At 37.8% G+C, this 14,526-nt stretch overlaps 1 protein-coding gene across 5 annotated transcripts in view; it reads right to left on the bottom strand.

The window, feature by feature from the left end:
- Positions 1-14,526, bottom strand: part of RBM33 (RNA binding motif protein 33) — a 101,309-nt gene that overhangs the window by 74,928 nt on the left and 11,855 nt on the right. For all 5 annotated transcript variants that reach the window (XM_039569988.1, XM_039569991.1, XM_039569998.1 and 2 more), the window contains exons 3-6: positions 10,418-10,466; positions 8,500-8,576; positions 6,218-6,518; positions 5,012-5,122 (exon numbers count right to left, since the gene is read on the bottom strand). In XM_039569988.1, the coding sequence (XP_039425922.1) occupies positions 5,012-5,122; positions 6,218-6,518; positions 8,500-8,576; positions 10,418-10,466 (538 nt within the window). The remainder of the gene's footprint in view (positions 1-5,011; positions 5,123-6,217; positions 6,519-8,499; positions 8,577-10,417; positions 10,467-14,526) is intronic.

The raw sequence follows: 14,526 nt of genomic DNA, 5'->3' as shown, positions 1-14,526 counted from the left end.
CATAGGAGGGATGTTAGCAAGGAAAGAGATGCTAACATGGTTTAATAAAAACAAACAACACCAAGAGAAAGACAGGGTTGGAATTTCAAAAGAGGGATTCCCAAAAGAGAAAGGAGTAGCAATATCTCTATCAAATCTTTATAAATATCACAAACCCCATAATTTTACTGTCTCACTGCTTCTTCTAAGAAACTTTCCCTTCAGGACCAGGATTCGGAAGTCAGAAGTGGAGCAGCTGTTTTGCAAGACATACTCACACTACACTGAGCCTCCTGCTTTACGCTAAAGCATAAATCCCAGACACATCTACTCTCTATGTCCACCTCCCTTAAAAGCTACATTGGAATTCTGGTTTTTATTAATCAAAGACTGGTCTCAGTCATGTAATCCCATCTGTGAGTGCTAAACTTAATGTGCAAGGCTCTATGTGTAGCTCAAACTTCAGAATCAGGACTAGAAAGGTTAATGAAGTCTACACTGTCCTGGAAACTTCCGCTGTGTTTTAACAAAATGCTATTAAAAAAAAACAACAAACCAACCTGTAGAAACTCTGTTGCATTTTGATAATTATTCATTCTGGGAAAAAAAAAAATAATCTATTCTAAAAAGAAAACATCCAAAGTTCTGACAGACTATCAGACAACTGCTTAGCTACAGAAAAATAAAACCAAAAAATCTCAAACTTTTCTAGACTAGCACTATTTTACTCTTACTGACTTACACCAGTTCTGTAGCCTTGGTCTGACTCACTTTATTCATCAGCATAATGCTCATGCCACCCACTAACTAGTAACAGCCGTACAAGCATTAAGTATCAAAGACAAAAAAACCAAAAAAATCAAAGGAGCCAATGAAAAAGCCGGCACCAAGGCAACTCAGTGCTGGAGAACGGTAACTGACCCACACCCAAGTCTGATTACACCTATTATTGAGGGATTTTGCAACGGAGATACAAACACGTCTGACAGCCACCCATATGCTCTCTCCATACAGCTCCAGGAAAGCTTGGCTGAGCAGGGTAGCAGCACACACCCTTCCCCTGCAGTTTGTTCTGCGGTTGTACAAAGCAAAACTTCTACATGATCTTTTCCCGCTTCCAGCCAAACAGAAGGAGCTGTTTTGCCAAGATGCATGAATGAATTCTGTGTTTCAAAAAGACACAACTGAAGACAGAGAATTAAGACACATTATTAGTTACAGGATTCTTTAATACTTGCTAATCATTAATATCTTTGCATATATATAAACAGTCCTTGAATGGCCACTTGAGGTCATTGGACTGGACTCACCAGCCAAGGCTTCTCAGCAGCTCTCCTCAAAGGAAGCTTTACATCTCCCATTATGACACCTTGCACAAAGCTACCAAAGAGCTTTGCTGGCCCTTACACAGAAACAGAATGACCTTTCTTCTGCCATGAGGTCAGGAGTTCCTGCCATTCTTAGAAATAACTATTCCATAAATCCCAGCCACTGAGCAGAACTCCTCACACTGAGTTATGATCTGCTATGGAGAAGGAGTGAGTGCTCCTGCCCTGAAGAGCTTACAGGCAGATGCAGGAATGGTAACTGACACAGCCCAAGGGAAGCGCAGAAACACTGACAGCATGATCCCCCCAAACATGGGATCCTCCCAGCAGTGTTCAGGAGAGCTTTGTGCCAGAGATTCATAAGATGTGCAAAACCAACTAAATTAAAGGTGAAACAAAAAGCTTCTACTAAATAGCCATAAAAAAGGAAGTGGAAGCATCTACTAGAGGTTAACACTGAAGCAGCATCAATTCTTCAATCCTAGGGGATCAAGAAATAAGGCAGGTAAGAAGATATTACACCTATTCTAAGGGCACCTCAATTTCACAGACGAAAAATGGGAGTAAAAAAATTAATCTAAGTGCCTTAAAATATGTTTCAAAATTGGATGGTTTGATTTGCACTCTTCTCACCATTTTCCTCCAAGCTGGCAAGTAGTGTTTTCAAACTTGAAAAACAGAACTAAAATGCAGAAGTTTTGGCTAAACACAGATGGAACAATTCAGATAGACACACTGGCCTTTTTCTTCCAAGCCTGTATTCTATCAAAAGAAAAGCAGTATGCAGCACTACTTCATTAAACGCTTTCTTGATTAAAGTACTCTTCATTTCTTATCAGCATAACCCAAGACACTTTAAATTATGCAATGATAAATCCCCTATCATAGACTTTACAGATTACTTCCAATATAAAACAAAGACATTATAAATTCTAATTTCATGAGGCTTAATTTTTATGAACATTTCACAGAAGTAATTAGTGGTATTTTTCCTCTAAAAATATTTAGGACATGATACCTCATGTGGCTGTTCTACACACCTATTTGCTGCTGAAACTTCTGGGTGTTGGGTTTTGCTTTATACCTTAGGAAGACAAAAATATTTTCTGAAGCATTACTACATTTTTCAGGCAAGCCACACAGAGTATTTTTCATTTAAAATCCAAGTTCTGAAATTTCAAGGACTGTTTCAAAACCAAACTTTACCTGCCTATTCCTCACTTCTCCCACCTGAGTGTCACTTGTAACAAGTGTCTCACTTCTCTTATTCACTTGTTTCCCCCCCATCATGGTCCAATTCTCCGGCCAGTAAGCTTTTCTCTTGGTTTACAAGATTTCTTCGTGCAATACAGTAAGATACTTCAGTTGGTTTTAATGTGGAAACTGCTTAAAATAAACCATTCGACACCCTTCTCTGTTGTTCAGATGCCAAATTTCAATCAAGAGATAATAATGCTCTTTCTTTGTACTGCATCCATTGCAGTTCCAGTCTTGTGTTGCAGGAGAACAGCAGTCCTTACCCTTGTTTACAAGCAGTGGATGTTATGAGATTTAAGGAAAAGTGCTGTTATATAACACTCGAATAAAGAACAAAACTCTTCAGAGCTGGAGGCAGGCATCTAACCATGCAATGAACAGAAGTGAATACTCTACAAAGGTTCTCTCTCATGGTGGTATTCTCCTTTGGAGAGTGCAACTGTGAGCCTACTGCCAAATGGAAATAAGACCCATACAAAATAATACAGGAATAAAAAGATGGTACTATTTTGGAAAGGTGAATTTTATGGCACTCTGCAAGCCATCAGAATAAAGCCAAAACATGAGTAACCGAAGATATGGCCAAAATATTCACCCTAAATGATGAGCAAATTCTATAAAAGCTCCATTAACAAAATCAGTTAAGAACTTGCTTTGATGGTACCTTTTGAATGAAAGGAATTTAATTCTGAGTTCGACAAATTTGGACAAGGTGATTATTACAGAATTCTCACTCCGGAGTTCGTACTCTCAAAATGAAGCTGTGCTTTTCTACAGCAGTGTTTGGCAGTGAATCCCAGCTATGTATTTAATTTTACATGATGTGCCTTGTGTCCATCATCTCAGACTGTGGCTGCAGACAGCACAAATGCATCAGTCCACCTCCAAAACACCATAGCAGAAGTGTGTATCATCAATCCAGCGAATGAATAAAGAGTGTTCAAGGATTTCACGTTCTTTTGGAGGGTAGATTTAACACTTGGGAAGTAGGAAATTAACCACATTAAGGTATATTTGGTGCAAGATGCTGCTCTTGCAACAGTGAAGGCTGAACGATGCAGGTGGCCCCTTTCAATGCAGATCTCCACCTACCAAAAATGTTGTTTTACCAAGACAGGTTTGATACAACTGGAGCATCACAGCACACCCAGTTGTCAGAACTTCCTAGAGTAATGCTGCTGTGTCTTTGAGGAATTGATTTCCTGATGAGTTAAAGCTCCAAAGAGGAAATACACTCTGACTACACTTCTCAGCAGGTAATCCATTCAATCCTATTTAATTAAGAATTGGAATAAAAGTAATATTAAAGGAGATTCCTGGTGGGGAAAAGAAAAATCTTACATCAAAAACTTGCTGCAAATTAAAAATAGTTATGATACTCTTGCCTAATAACAAAAGGAGAAACCTTGCAACAGAGTTAAAGTGGTAAGTTAAAAAAGCAATTCTTTTCATTAAAGCTTTCAAGTGCACAAAATATGGCATTGCACACACGTGATACAAGATGTCTTCATTTTTGTAAGGTTAATTAGTATATCTAGCCAGTACATCCAATAAGAAATCAGTTATCCCAGTAACCCACCCCTGGGTAAGCCCCCTGGAAGTGGTCCAGGGCCTTCTTTGCCCTATTTTCTTGTTATGTCTCTTAAATTTTGGTAGAAAATAAGATGTCCTTGTCAGGAATTCTCTTCTTAAAAATAAGACTAAACAGAATTTCAAGAATGTATAGTAAGGGTCTGTTAAACTGTGAGGGAGGGCAGGAAAAATACTAGAAGCTACAAAAATATACATTAAAAATCTACAAGGCTATAAATACATGAAAAATATATAAAAAGCTAAAAAACCTTTAGGCATCACTACCAGGCTATAATCAGTTAATGTGTACTTGGCAGACTTTGGCATAAGCTTTCTTATTGCAACTGAAAGAACTCATCCATTTTTCTAATCAAAGAAGATAAACCTTACAGGAATTTCAGTCTTACCACAACTTTCGAAACAACAATCTGACCTTCGCCTGTCTAAAATACCAAACCTTCCCATGCTTACACTCCTCCTCAAAGGGAGATACCCAAGAACTGTATTTACATCCCAACAGCCCCAATGATACATCTGGAAAGGGAAGCACCACAGCTCTTGGAGATTTAACAGACTGTGCAGTATTACTGTCATCTCCTACCTAAACAGGTCCCTGAAGTTTCTAATGTTGAAGCCAAGACTAAGTATGCTCATTTTGGGCTTTTCCTTATGACTTTAATCCCAAGGGAGAGAGGGGATCTGATGTATCTGACAATACAGATGCTATCACAATTCATCTTATAGAAAGAGTACTACCACCAGTAACTCAACACTGGCGAAGTTGCACCAATTCTTACCCAGCAGTATGTACAACTCTACAAAAATCAAACTGTAACAGAGCTAGTTACTTTAAGTTTCCATTAGTCACAGCATACCTCTTCTGATTCATTAGCCATTGTTTGGGATTCTTCCAGCTCCTCATCAGCTGCATACTCTCCTTGTTCTTCCATTGCTTGCTCATTATATGATTGCATGTAATCTTCATCCTAAAGCAGTAACACAGGAAGGTAAAAAGACAGAGGCCAGCAAAATAGGTGAGGTCTGACTGCATTGCTACAGCTTCCAGAGTGGAAGAGAAGTATTGCATCTCTCAGAACTATCAACAGTAAGTTATGCGGCACATATACAGCATAATTAACAGGGCTTTTAACTAGGCAATAATTTCAACATTACCAAAACAGTTTCCATTCATATCCCAGCAATGTCATCATAAAGATTCCATTTAATTCTGTTTGCCCCAACTACTTCTATACATCTACATCCACTGATTACAAATTCATAAAGCAAACACTGCAGGACTTTCTTACAGGAAAAAACCATCTATAGCACATATACATTAACATCAGGTTTTACCCCATCGAAATATAAACATTCTTTAAGCATTCTGCAAGTGCTTACATATGAGTGGTTCAACTCTGAAAAATTATGAACATAAAACAAAAGCAAAATCTTTCTTACATTTGCTTGTATTTTAAAACACCTCACTGACACATACAGTTTTCATTAAGATTAAATAATTTCATTAGCACTTAAAGCCAGTGCATGTTCTCTAACATGCTGCTTAAATTATATTGAATTATGCAGGTGACATTTTCTGAACTAACCTCCAATCTCTTTATTCAGGTTTAGACAGCTCTCAGTTACAAAAAGGATGAACAAGCAGGACATCAATCACTTTGGGATATTAGCACCTTAAAGATGTCTTTAGCAGGTCAATAATCTTTTCACCTTCGAAGGACTTTATCAGATCTTGTCTAAAGCCTGGATAAAAGCTTTTGCATTAAGTACTTCTAACAATTGGCAGTGTATCTCCACCACACAAAGCTGTTTTCTTCCTTAAGGATACAATCCTCAAGGTCATGATTCTCAACTGCTTTCCAGCACAACAAAGGAGCATTACCTACCGCCAAACAAGCTGTCAACACAAACTTTGTCACAGCCTAGATAAAGAAACTGGCACACAGTGATAATAGGTCTAATTTTCCCTCCTCCCTAGGGAGGTAAACAGATTTTAAATCAGTCTAAAACCCTATGCACGTGAAGCAATGTTATCTTTGAAGATACAATAGAAAGAAACTCACTGGAAATTCATCTAGAGGTTCATTGATTTCAAGGTCTAGCACTTCATCTTCTTCTCCAGGCTCTTCCCCATATTCTATTTGGTCTTCTGTCAGTTCAGGATCATTGCCTTCATAATGTCCTTCCTCTGCATACTCTGAGGCATATTCTTCAGGTGCTTCAGATTTGTCATAACCAATTTCATCTTCCCCTTGGTCATACTCAGACTCATGTTCCAGTGAGGGATCGTTGATGGACTCTGAGAGTTCGTATGATGTCAGGATGCCAGATGTGGCATTGAGGCTCACTGTGACGCCTGGAGAGCTGTGGGATAGGGGGAGAATTCAGAGGCTGAAGTCTAACTGTCAACTACTCAAAAAGATTCAGCAAAACAAAGCCAACAAACATAAAATCGAAGTTGGTGGATAGAATTATACCCCATAAACTATTTGACTCCATGCCATGTTCTCATAATGCATACTAAAATGCAGCTTATCACCAGCTGCAGGCTATTTGACCAGGGGAATCAAACCAACCAGATGGTTTAGCAGGTCAAACTGGCAAAAGTCCCGCTTGGTAACCAAAGCAGACCAGATTCAATTTTAATTCCAAGACTAACAAAAAAACCACACAAAATTACTATAACTGCATCTGTTTTTCCAATCTTCCAGAATACACTAGTAATTTTCTCTAAATGTATTAATGTTCTTCATTCTTGATTATCTTGAATTCCAACTTACATTTTTATGATAGATTTAATGTTCTACTTAAAATCATATAAAATAGTCAAGAACTGTAATTTAAATGATTAAGACATTCTTAACTAGCACTAGCATAGACACTGAGAAAAACCAATCAACAGAAAAACTGGCAAGTTTATAATCTGCAGGCAGGCAAAGCAAAGCTCAGAGTTTACTGTTGACAAAAGCTAGTGCCATTAACACAAAAAAAAGCAACTAACCAACAGCAGACTAGTTCTTGATTTGAGGGCTCCAGGTATAAGGAACAAAAAGTATTTATTTTTTGTTAAATAACATTCCTATTATTCACTATTTTCCTAAGTTTGGGGGAACAAGATCCAGGCAGCTTTGAGCTATTTGCATCTCTAAGACAGAGAAGATTTAACAGGAAAGTGAAGACATTATGCAGGATTATCATTATCCTCCCAACTACAGAAGCATGAGGTTGAATGGAAACATAAGGGGAAGGGAAAGGCTCTCTCTGGCAATAAAACTGCTAAAAATGCAAATCTTGGCTACAGAAACCTGCTTCCACTGGGCAATATTATCACATTTGAGATACTTCATCATCACTGTGTTTTGTTACCCAGGGGCCTCAAGGAAGATATACAGCAAAAAACCACAAAGAACTATAACTGGGATTCTCCCTTTGAAGGCAACAGTCCAACCCTCACTCCTGCAGGGAGGAAAACAGCAGCCAGTGAAGAGATTGATGGTGGAGTGTTTTATCACACCCTCATCAATCCAACACAGGGGCAGGACTCCTTATCCACACTACAGCTAAAGACAGGGGATGTCAGGGATGGAGATACACCTATGTATGTTACACATACACATTCAAAGCCTTTCAGATGACATGCCCTGACAAGTAAAGGAAAACCTAGAAAAACACACAGGCCAGAAGAAGCAGCAATGGCACTGCATCACTCTGGCATCACAAGCATCCTCCCTCCTACTTCAGTCCAGCTTGACCAGTAAAAACAAGAAGACACTCATTTTGACTTGTAACGCCCATAATTCAGCTGTGGAGCTGTATCACCACAGGGTATTCACAGGGCAGGATCCTCAGTAAACTCCCACGGCAGTACCTGCTCCAGCCCATTAAGTCTGTTCAAAATTTTCTGCTATGCAATTGTACACAAATACTTAAGTCACAAATTTTCCTCCTTGGCATCTTAGGAGGTAAGAGAAATTTCTAAAAGAAAGATGGCAGAAAAGGACTATACAGGAGAAGGAAGCTTACCACAGTAAGCAATACTGAGGCAGTAAAGAAAGCTCTGTAAGGGCTTATAATTAATTCTGTATGCACCGTAGATGACAATTTCTTCTCATGGGCTTTTTATAGATTTGAATAAATTTATTAGATCAAAATAAAAAATAATTTTACTGAAATGTTAATGCTACTGAATACATTATATATATATATCACTAAATAACTGGCTAGCTAAAAAGCAAAACCGTTCTAAGTACATATCAGTAACTTTAGTTTAGTAGTTATTAGTTATCAGTAATAGTAGTCATTCATAGCTTTGAGTTATCCAAAACAAGATTCAAGAGAGAAATACCGAAATTCTTGTTCTTCTTCATTGTCACTTTGCAGAAGATCATCATTCAGCTCTTCATCTGACAAGTCTGACTGATTCTAGGTTTCAGAAAAAGTCAATCATGAACACAAAAGATACAAACTTTTAACTAAGTACTGAACGGTAAATATTTTTTATGAAGAATACATTCCAAACTAAGACCATATCATCAAAGAAATTACCTAATTCAATAAGAAAAAACACACACCACAAGATCACAAATCTTAAAATACATCTTTGACAATCCTGTAGATATTTACAGAACTCAGACTTGCCTATCAACATTTTTTTTCACTGATCCTTCTCAAATACAGCCAAAGATGACAATTTAAGACAGACCAGGAAGGAAGAAAGGCTAGCGTTTGTACACAGCCTTGTGACCTTGATGCATTAGGCAAGTCAAGAAAATGCATGAACTGCAACTTTTAGAGAGCTGAGATAGGAGACTGGAGGAAAGGATACAATAAAGAAAACTGAAAAATCATTATTCGTTTATAAGCAAAGAAAAAACCAGAAGAAAATACTGTGTCTCCTCCTAATCTGTCAAATTAAACAACGTTCATGTGGTTTGGTTTGGGTTTTTTTTAATAATTACCCCCTTGGAAGAGGTAACTGCATTTTTGCTAAGCAACATTTCCAACCCTTAAAGTAATAGGGCCAGAAAGGTCACACAAAGGCAGATTTACCTAAAAGTACTGGGATGAGATTAAATAGATGGAAGTTTAGCCTAAATAGCTCAGGGAAAAACTTTCTGAGAAATCTATTATTACCCCACCATATGAGTCCATACCCACAGATGCTGCCCTGTGACATGACAAACTAAAAAGAAGAATAGAAAAAGCACAAAAAACCATAATACGCTGGAGAATCGAGTACTGGTCAGTATTCACATATATAATTTTTAAGGTAAGTAAGTGGCTTTATCAACTCCATTCATAGTATAAAGATGCATACAATGCTAATTAATTGCTTATGGTTCTGGTAACTGTGTAACAAACATCTACAACCATTATCCTCCTGGAGTTTTGTTCTCTTTAAACCAGCACATTAGAATAAGGAACTTCCTATCTTTAATAGAAATGCTTATAGAATAATTTCAAGAAGCTAACTTTCAACATTTGGAGGATGGTTATAAAAAACTACAACAAATAAACTCTTAATAAAGCTGGGTTTTTTAACTACCTATTAGTCTCCAATGAAAACCTTTAAAATTACTTTAAAAATGAGTTCATTTAGCAGATAAAATACAGAAAGAGGTGACCAGTCGATTTGATTTTTTAAACAGAAGTCCTGTCTTCTCCTACAGATATCTGGCAAATCCAAAGATACATTTAGTTCTTTTCACAGAGTTCAATTCTGGAAATAGGTACCAGAAGGAAGAGCAGACATGAGGAGAACTTGTTTATGTTCCCCAGTTTTAGCTGCTCCCATATTTTTCCCCTCACTTTAAAAGGGGAAATCCTCTGCCTACTCATCAGACAGCAACGTAGCAGATCATGCACACCAAGTGCGAACTTTCACAGACAACACTGACTGCTTTTTTATTTATTCTCTGGTAAATACTGCTGGTATTCTGACAAGTGATTTTTAATAGGCAGGAAACTGGCATTTGGATTAAATTCTTCATCATGCTAATTAGCATTCAGCAGACGTAGCTGGGTTGAAAAAAAATTTTCCTGTAAGTTTTATTTTTAAAAGCCACACTTAAAGGTATTTCACAGAAGGAAACAGAGCCCTGAGTGCAGAATGCTCTGGCAGTAAGGAAGATCTCAGGTACCTGTGGCTGTCAGGCTTTGGGGAGGTGACTGTAAAACACACGAGACCAAACCTGAACTGGTTAAGTTGAATAACATTCACATTTTAATGTCTGCAACAATTCACTTTACTACACATCTCTTACCTTTTTTCCAGTTAGTAAATCCTCTCCAAGCAAGTCATCATCAAGCTCACTGGAAAACAGTAACAAATTTAAGAAGTTGAACCTTACAAAACAAAACCAAACACCTTACAGGGCATGCGCCTTAAAAAACTGCCTCGAGAAGAATTGCTGCCAAGACAGCACAAAGCCTCTTTTAGCAAAGCATTCAGGGAATAAAAATTTGTATTTTTACTGAAACAACAGACCATACATATTAAATAAGTCTGCTATTGCACAGTCATTTTATTTCCATATGCTCCCCTTTCCATATCCCCTCAACTAAACACAGCAGAGAAACCTAGCCAAAGCACAGGCACAGCCAGCCAAAACACAGCCATTCTAGATCCTTCACACCAAGGCCATTTGGACACACTGTCCAAATTCATTCTGTCCAAATTGCTGATTTCCAGCTCCCCAGGGAGGAAGCAAGTGAGACAAGAATGTCCTGTGGGCAAAACTCAGTCTACAGGTCCCCCTGTGGCCCGAGCCGCAGCTCAACAAAGAGCTGGGAAGCCAGCTGGCTTGGGAGCCTGGATCTTTCCTAAAGGCTAGGCTTAGGCCTTGATCTTTCATAAACACTTTATTCCCTCCTCCTCAAGTTGAGGGTAAGGTCAAACAGATATTTGTAGGGCGACAAAATCAAATGCATGTTTCCCCAGTTCTGTAATTGTGCCCAAGAATTCAGGAAGCACAGAAATACCTGTCTTACAAAACTTCTGCCATCACAGGACACCTGCCCCATAAATAAGATTCAATTCAAGGAGCTACGGTCCAGGTGTGTTAAACTTTAGAACAGCTGCTTAATTTCACTCTTTCTTCAGTGAAAGAGTTATCTAGCAACAGGGATAAACAGATTCCCCTTCTATAATAAACCCTTGTTACTGACAAAAGCATGTATTACAATATGCATATCAATACTAAAATGAGATGCCAGTGATTTGAAATATGAGTTGTACCTTAAGAGGAGACTATTTCTACCTGCACACCTTAAAAAAAATCAAAGACAAACAAAAACCACCATGCCTTAGGGTAGTACATAAAAATCAAATCATCCCAAGTGAGAATGGCCTATATGAAAAGTAATTTCTATGAGTTCCTTAGGACTACATGGCAAATACTTGAAAATGGGGAGCCAAAACATAAATCAGTTGGTTTTGCAGATGGATACATCTCTTTCAGTGCTGATTACTGTACAGATGGGAGGGAAGGAGGCATAGGGGTGGTGTAAAAATCTTATGGGCTAGGAAAGAACAAATGATACACTGAAGAAGCCCTAAATAGGACATTATCATCAGTACACAGAATTTATCCACGGTTATTGATCACAAATAGTTCCAGGAATGGCTGAACATTAACTAATAGCAATTGTTTTGTGCTCAATGTAATATTAAACAAAAATCAGGAGGTAAGACATATCATACATTCCAAAGAGCAAACTGACTAGAACTTAAGCCTCTTCATTCTGAGACAGGAAACTCTATGTAACAGAAATGGCTGCAGAAAAATTTCCTACTTCAATTTTGTCTCTTAAAAAAAAAAAAAAAATCACTAATCTCTTCAACTGCCAGTAATCTGACAAAAAGGTTTGAAAATATTTCCCAGCACATGGTTTGCCACTGACGGCTTTTAATAAAACTGCACTAGAGAAATTCCAAAAGATGGCAAGAGCATATGTTATAGCAGCATTTAAAGACAAAAACCAAGTTCAGGTAGCAAGAAATTCAGATTAAGGAAAGGAATGGAAAAGAAAGATATAAATTAATTATCTAAACATAGCTAGGGCTATTTAGCATATTACTAAAAAAGCATCCTTGATGTGGTTACTCAGAAAAAGATTAACATTTGATCACTAGAAGTAACTGCAAACATATTATAGATTTTTAGAAACTCTGGCCTATTGCTTGACAGTCAAAAAAATTAACACTAGGATATAAATGAAGTTTGTATCAGGAGAGGATACCCATCAAAACACATTAAAATATTCAATGTCATTCAGTATTTTCATCGATAAATTAGAAGAAAAATGACCATTTTTGACTTTTTGAATAAGCAAAGTAACAGTGAAAAGACTGCACCATATAGTGGAACTATCTCAAGCTCCTTTCAAGTACACAAGTTATCTGTTAGAAAAAGTTACCTATTAGAAAAAAGGGGGACCACAAGGACTAAATCTGAGCATTAAAAAGAAAGCAAACAAAAGAACCACAAAGAAAACAAAGCAAACAAAAAACCCCAGATACTAGGCTAGCTGAGAAGAACAGACAAAAATGAATGGTTGTAATCTGCTATCACACAAATCCACATAAAATAAACGTGAATAAAAGTACACGTCTATGATAAAGGCAACTCACCCTCACTATCAAGAAACAAAAGTCTTTCCAAACCCACAAGAAATTTTGGGTTAAGATAATTTTGGGTTTGCTGCTCTCAAAAGAAAGAGACTGATTTTCTTCCCCCTCCTCAACCCGCAACACCCAACATTTTCCTCACTGAATAAATTTAGCTTTCCCAAATAAGGAAAAAAGTAACAAAAAAAGCAGACAGTAAAAAGTGGAAAGTTTTCTGCCAGCATAGAGAAATTAGTAATCTCAAAGAAGGGTCTGAACCAAGTGAATTTCAGTAGAAGTCAACTACTAAATCAGCCCTGTCATCTTGAAGAAGAGCACCAGAAATGCAGGTTTATCCCAAACCCAAGCTTTGGGCTACTTAATGTAGATAAATGTATAAATTAACATGATAAAGACATCAGACTTAGGCCTCCAGTTTCATGAGCATGCCTCATTAAACATGAGCAGTAGCAAGGACACAAATGTTTCAGGAAAAGAAACTGTAAAAAATGGGAAAAACTCTCCAAGAACAATATTACATTTTGTACTCCCAAATAACTGGGGCCTTCCAAATCTCAGTTAACACCCCCCAGGGCTTGAGAAAGGACAGAGATTGGAAAATTTAAAATTATTTAAGTGACTGGGGGATGGGACTCAGTCAAGCCTTACTGTGTAACAACACAGCAAGAGCTGATGGTTGATGAAGATCTGTGACTAACAGAACTCCTTCATCTCCCCCCCTCAAATGTTGCTTCAGTTGAAAACAAAGCATGAAGGATTAAAACACAGACTACTGTGTTCATCCAGCCCTTCTTCCATCTTCAAGAAACCATGTCCTTTACTGAATTAGGCCAGTAGGTAAAACCCCCAAGCAATTACAATAGGCAACGTATCCATGTACAGCATTTGTAATTGCCAAGACACTCATAAAACTCAACACTTCCAAAGACTTTTTTAATTAAAAAAATATTCCAACACATGCAAATAATATTTTATTAGATACACTTGTAAAATAAAATTTCTGAAATGACAGCAAGATGAAAGTCTGGAATCTTCCGCTTTGCACCTAAAACCACTTCCCTCACATTTTCACTATCGAATTTTTTATCATCTCTCTTAAATAAATGCAGCTAACAATAAACACAAATTAATTTTTTTCTCTAAAACTAAGTCCTTGTATACTTCAAAGTCTCAGCTTGGTGAAAATACTCTAGAACTGCTCTCAAGCCCTATTAAAACCAGCTTTGCACAGGGAGTTTACTACTGGGTAAAAGCTTCCAATTTCCGATGCAACAGCTGCTTGACTCTTCCAAATTTTCTCAAGTGATGAGTAGGGCAGCTAAAACCAAATGTGACTAGTCAGCAGCTAAGAGCCCACCCATTCACACCACAAAGTCAGCAAAGGCCAGAAGTTCAGAAAATATTCTAATACAAAACATTCTGCCTCTAAGACTGATTTTAAGGTTTCTGAATAACCCATCCTGGGGATGGAAGGCAGCACAGGAGTGACCCACCCCGAGCAAGTTCTTTTAATTACCCTCTCAAACCAGAGCAGTTCCTCAATGCAGTTCAGCATCCAACCCTCTAAGAGCTGTACTGGCCTGACAGAGAGCAGACACTGCTCACCAGCAAACAGCAGAACACCCTGTATATACTGGAGCTACTGTCCAAATTCCTCAGTCATATGCTCACCTCCTGCAGCAATGAAAACTACCCACTTAACCTAGCAGAAAAGCACAGAGGAGGAACTGAATGCCTCTGGAA

The sequence above is a fragment of the Corvus cornix genome, chromosome 2 (genome assembly GCF_000738735.6).
Source record: "Corvus cornix cornix isolate S_Up_H32 chromosome 2, ASM73873v5, whole genome shotgun sequence".
In the NCBI taxonomy this organism is placed as follows: domain Eukaryota; kingdom Metazoa; phylum Chordata; class Aves; order Passeriformes; family Corvidae; genus Corvus; species Corvus cornix.
Note: the sequence above shows the minus strand (reverse complement) of the source record. Positions and strands in the feature narration are given on the sequence as shown.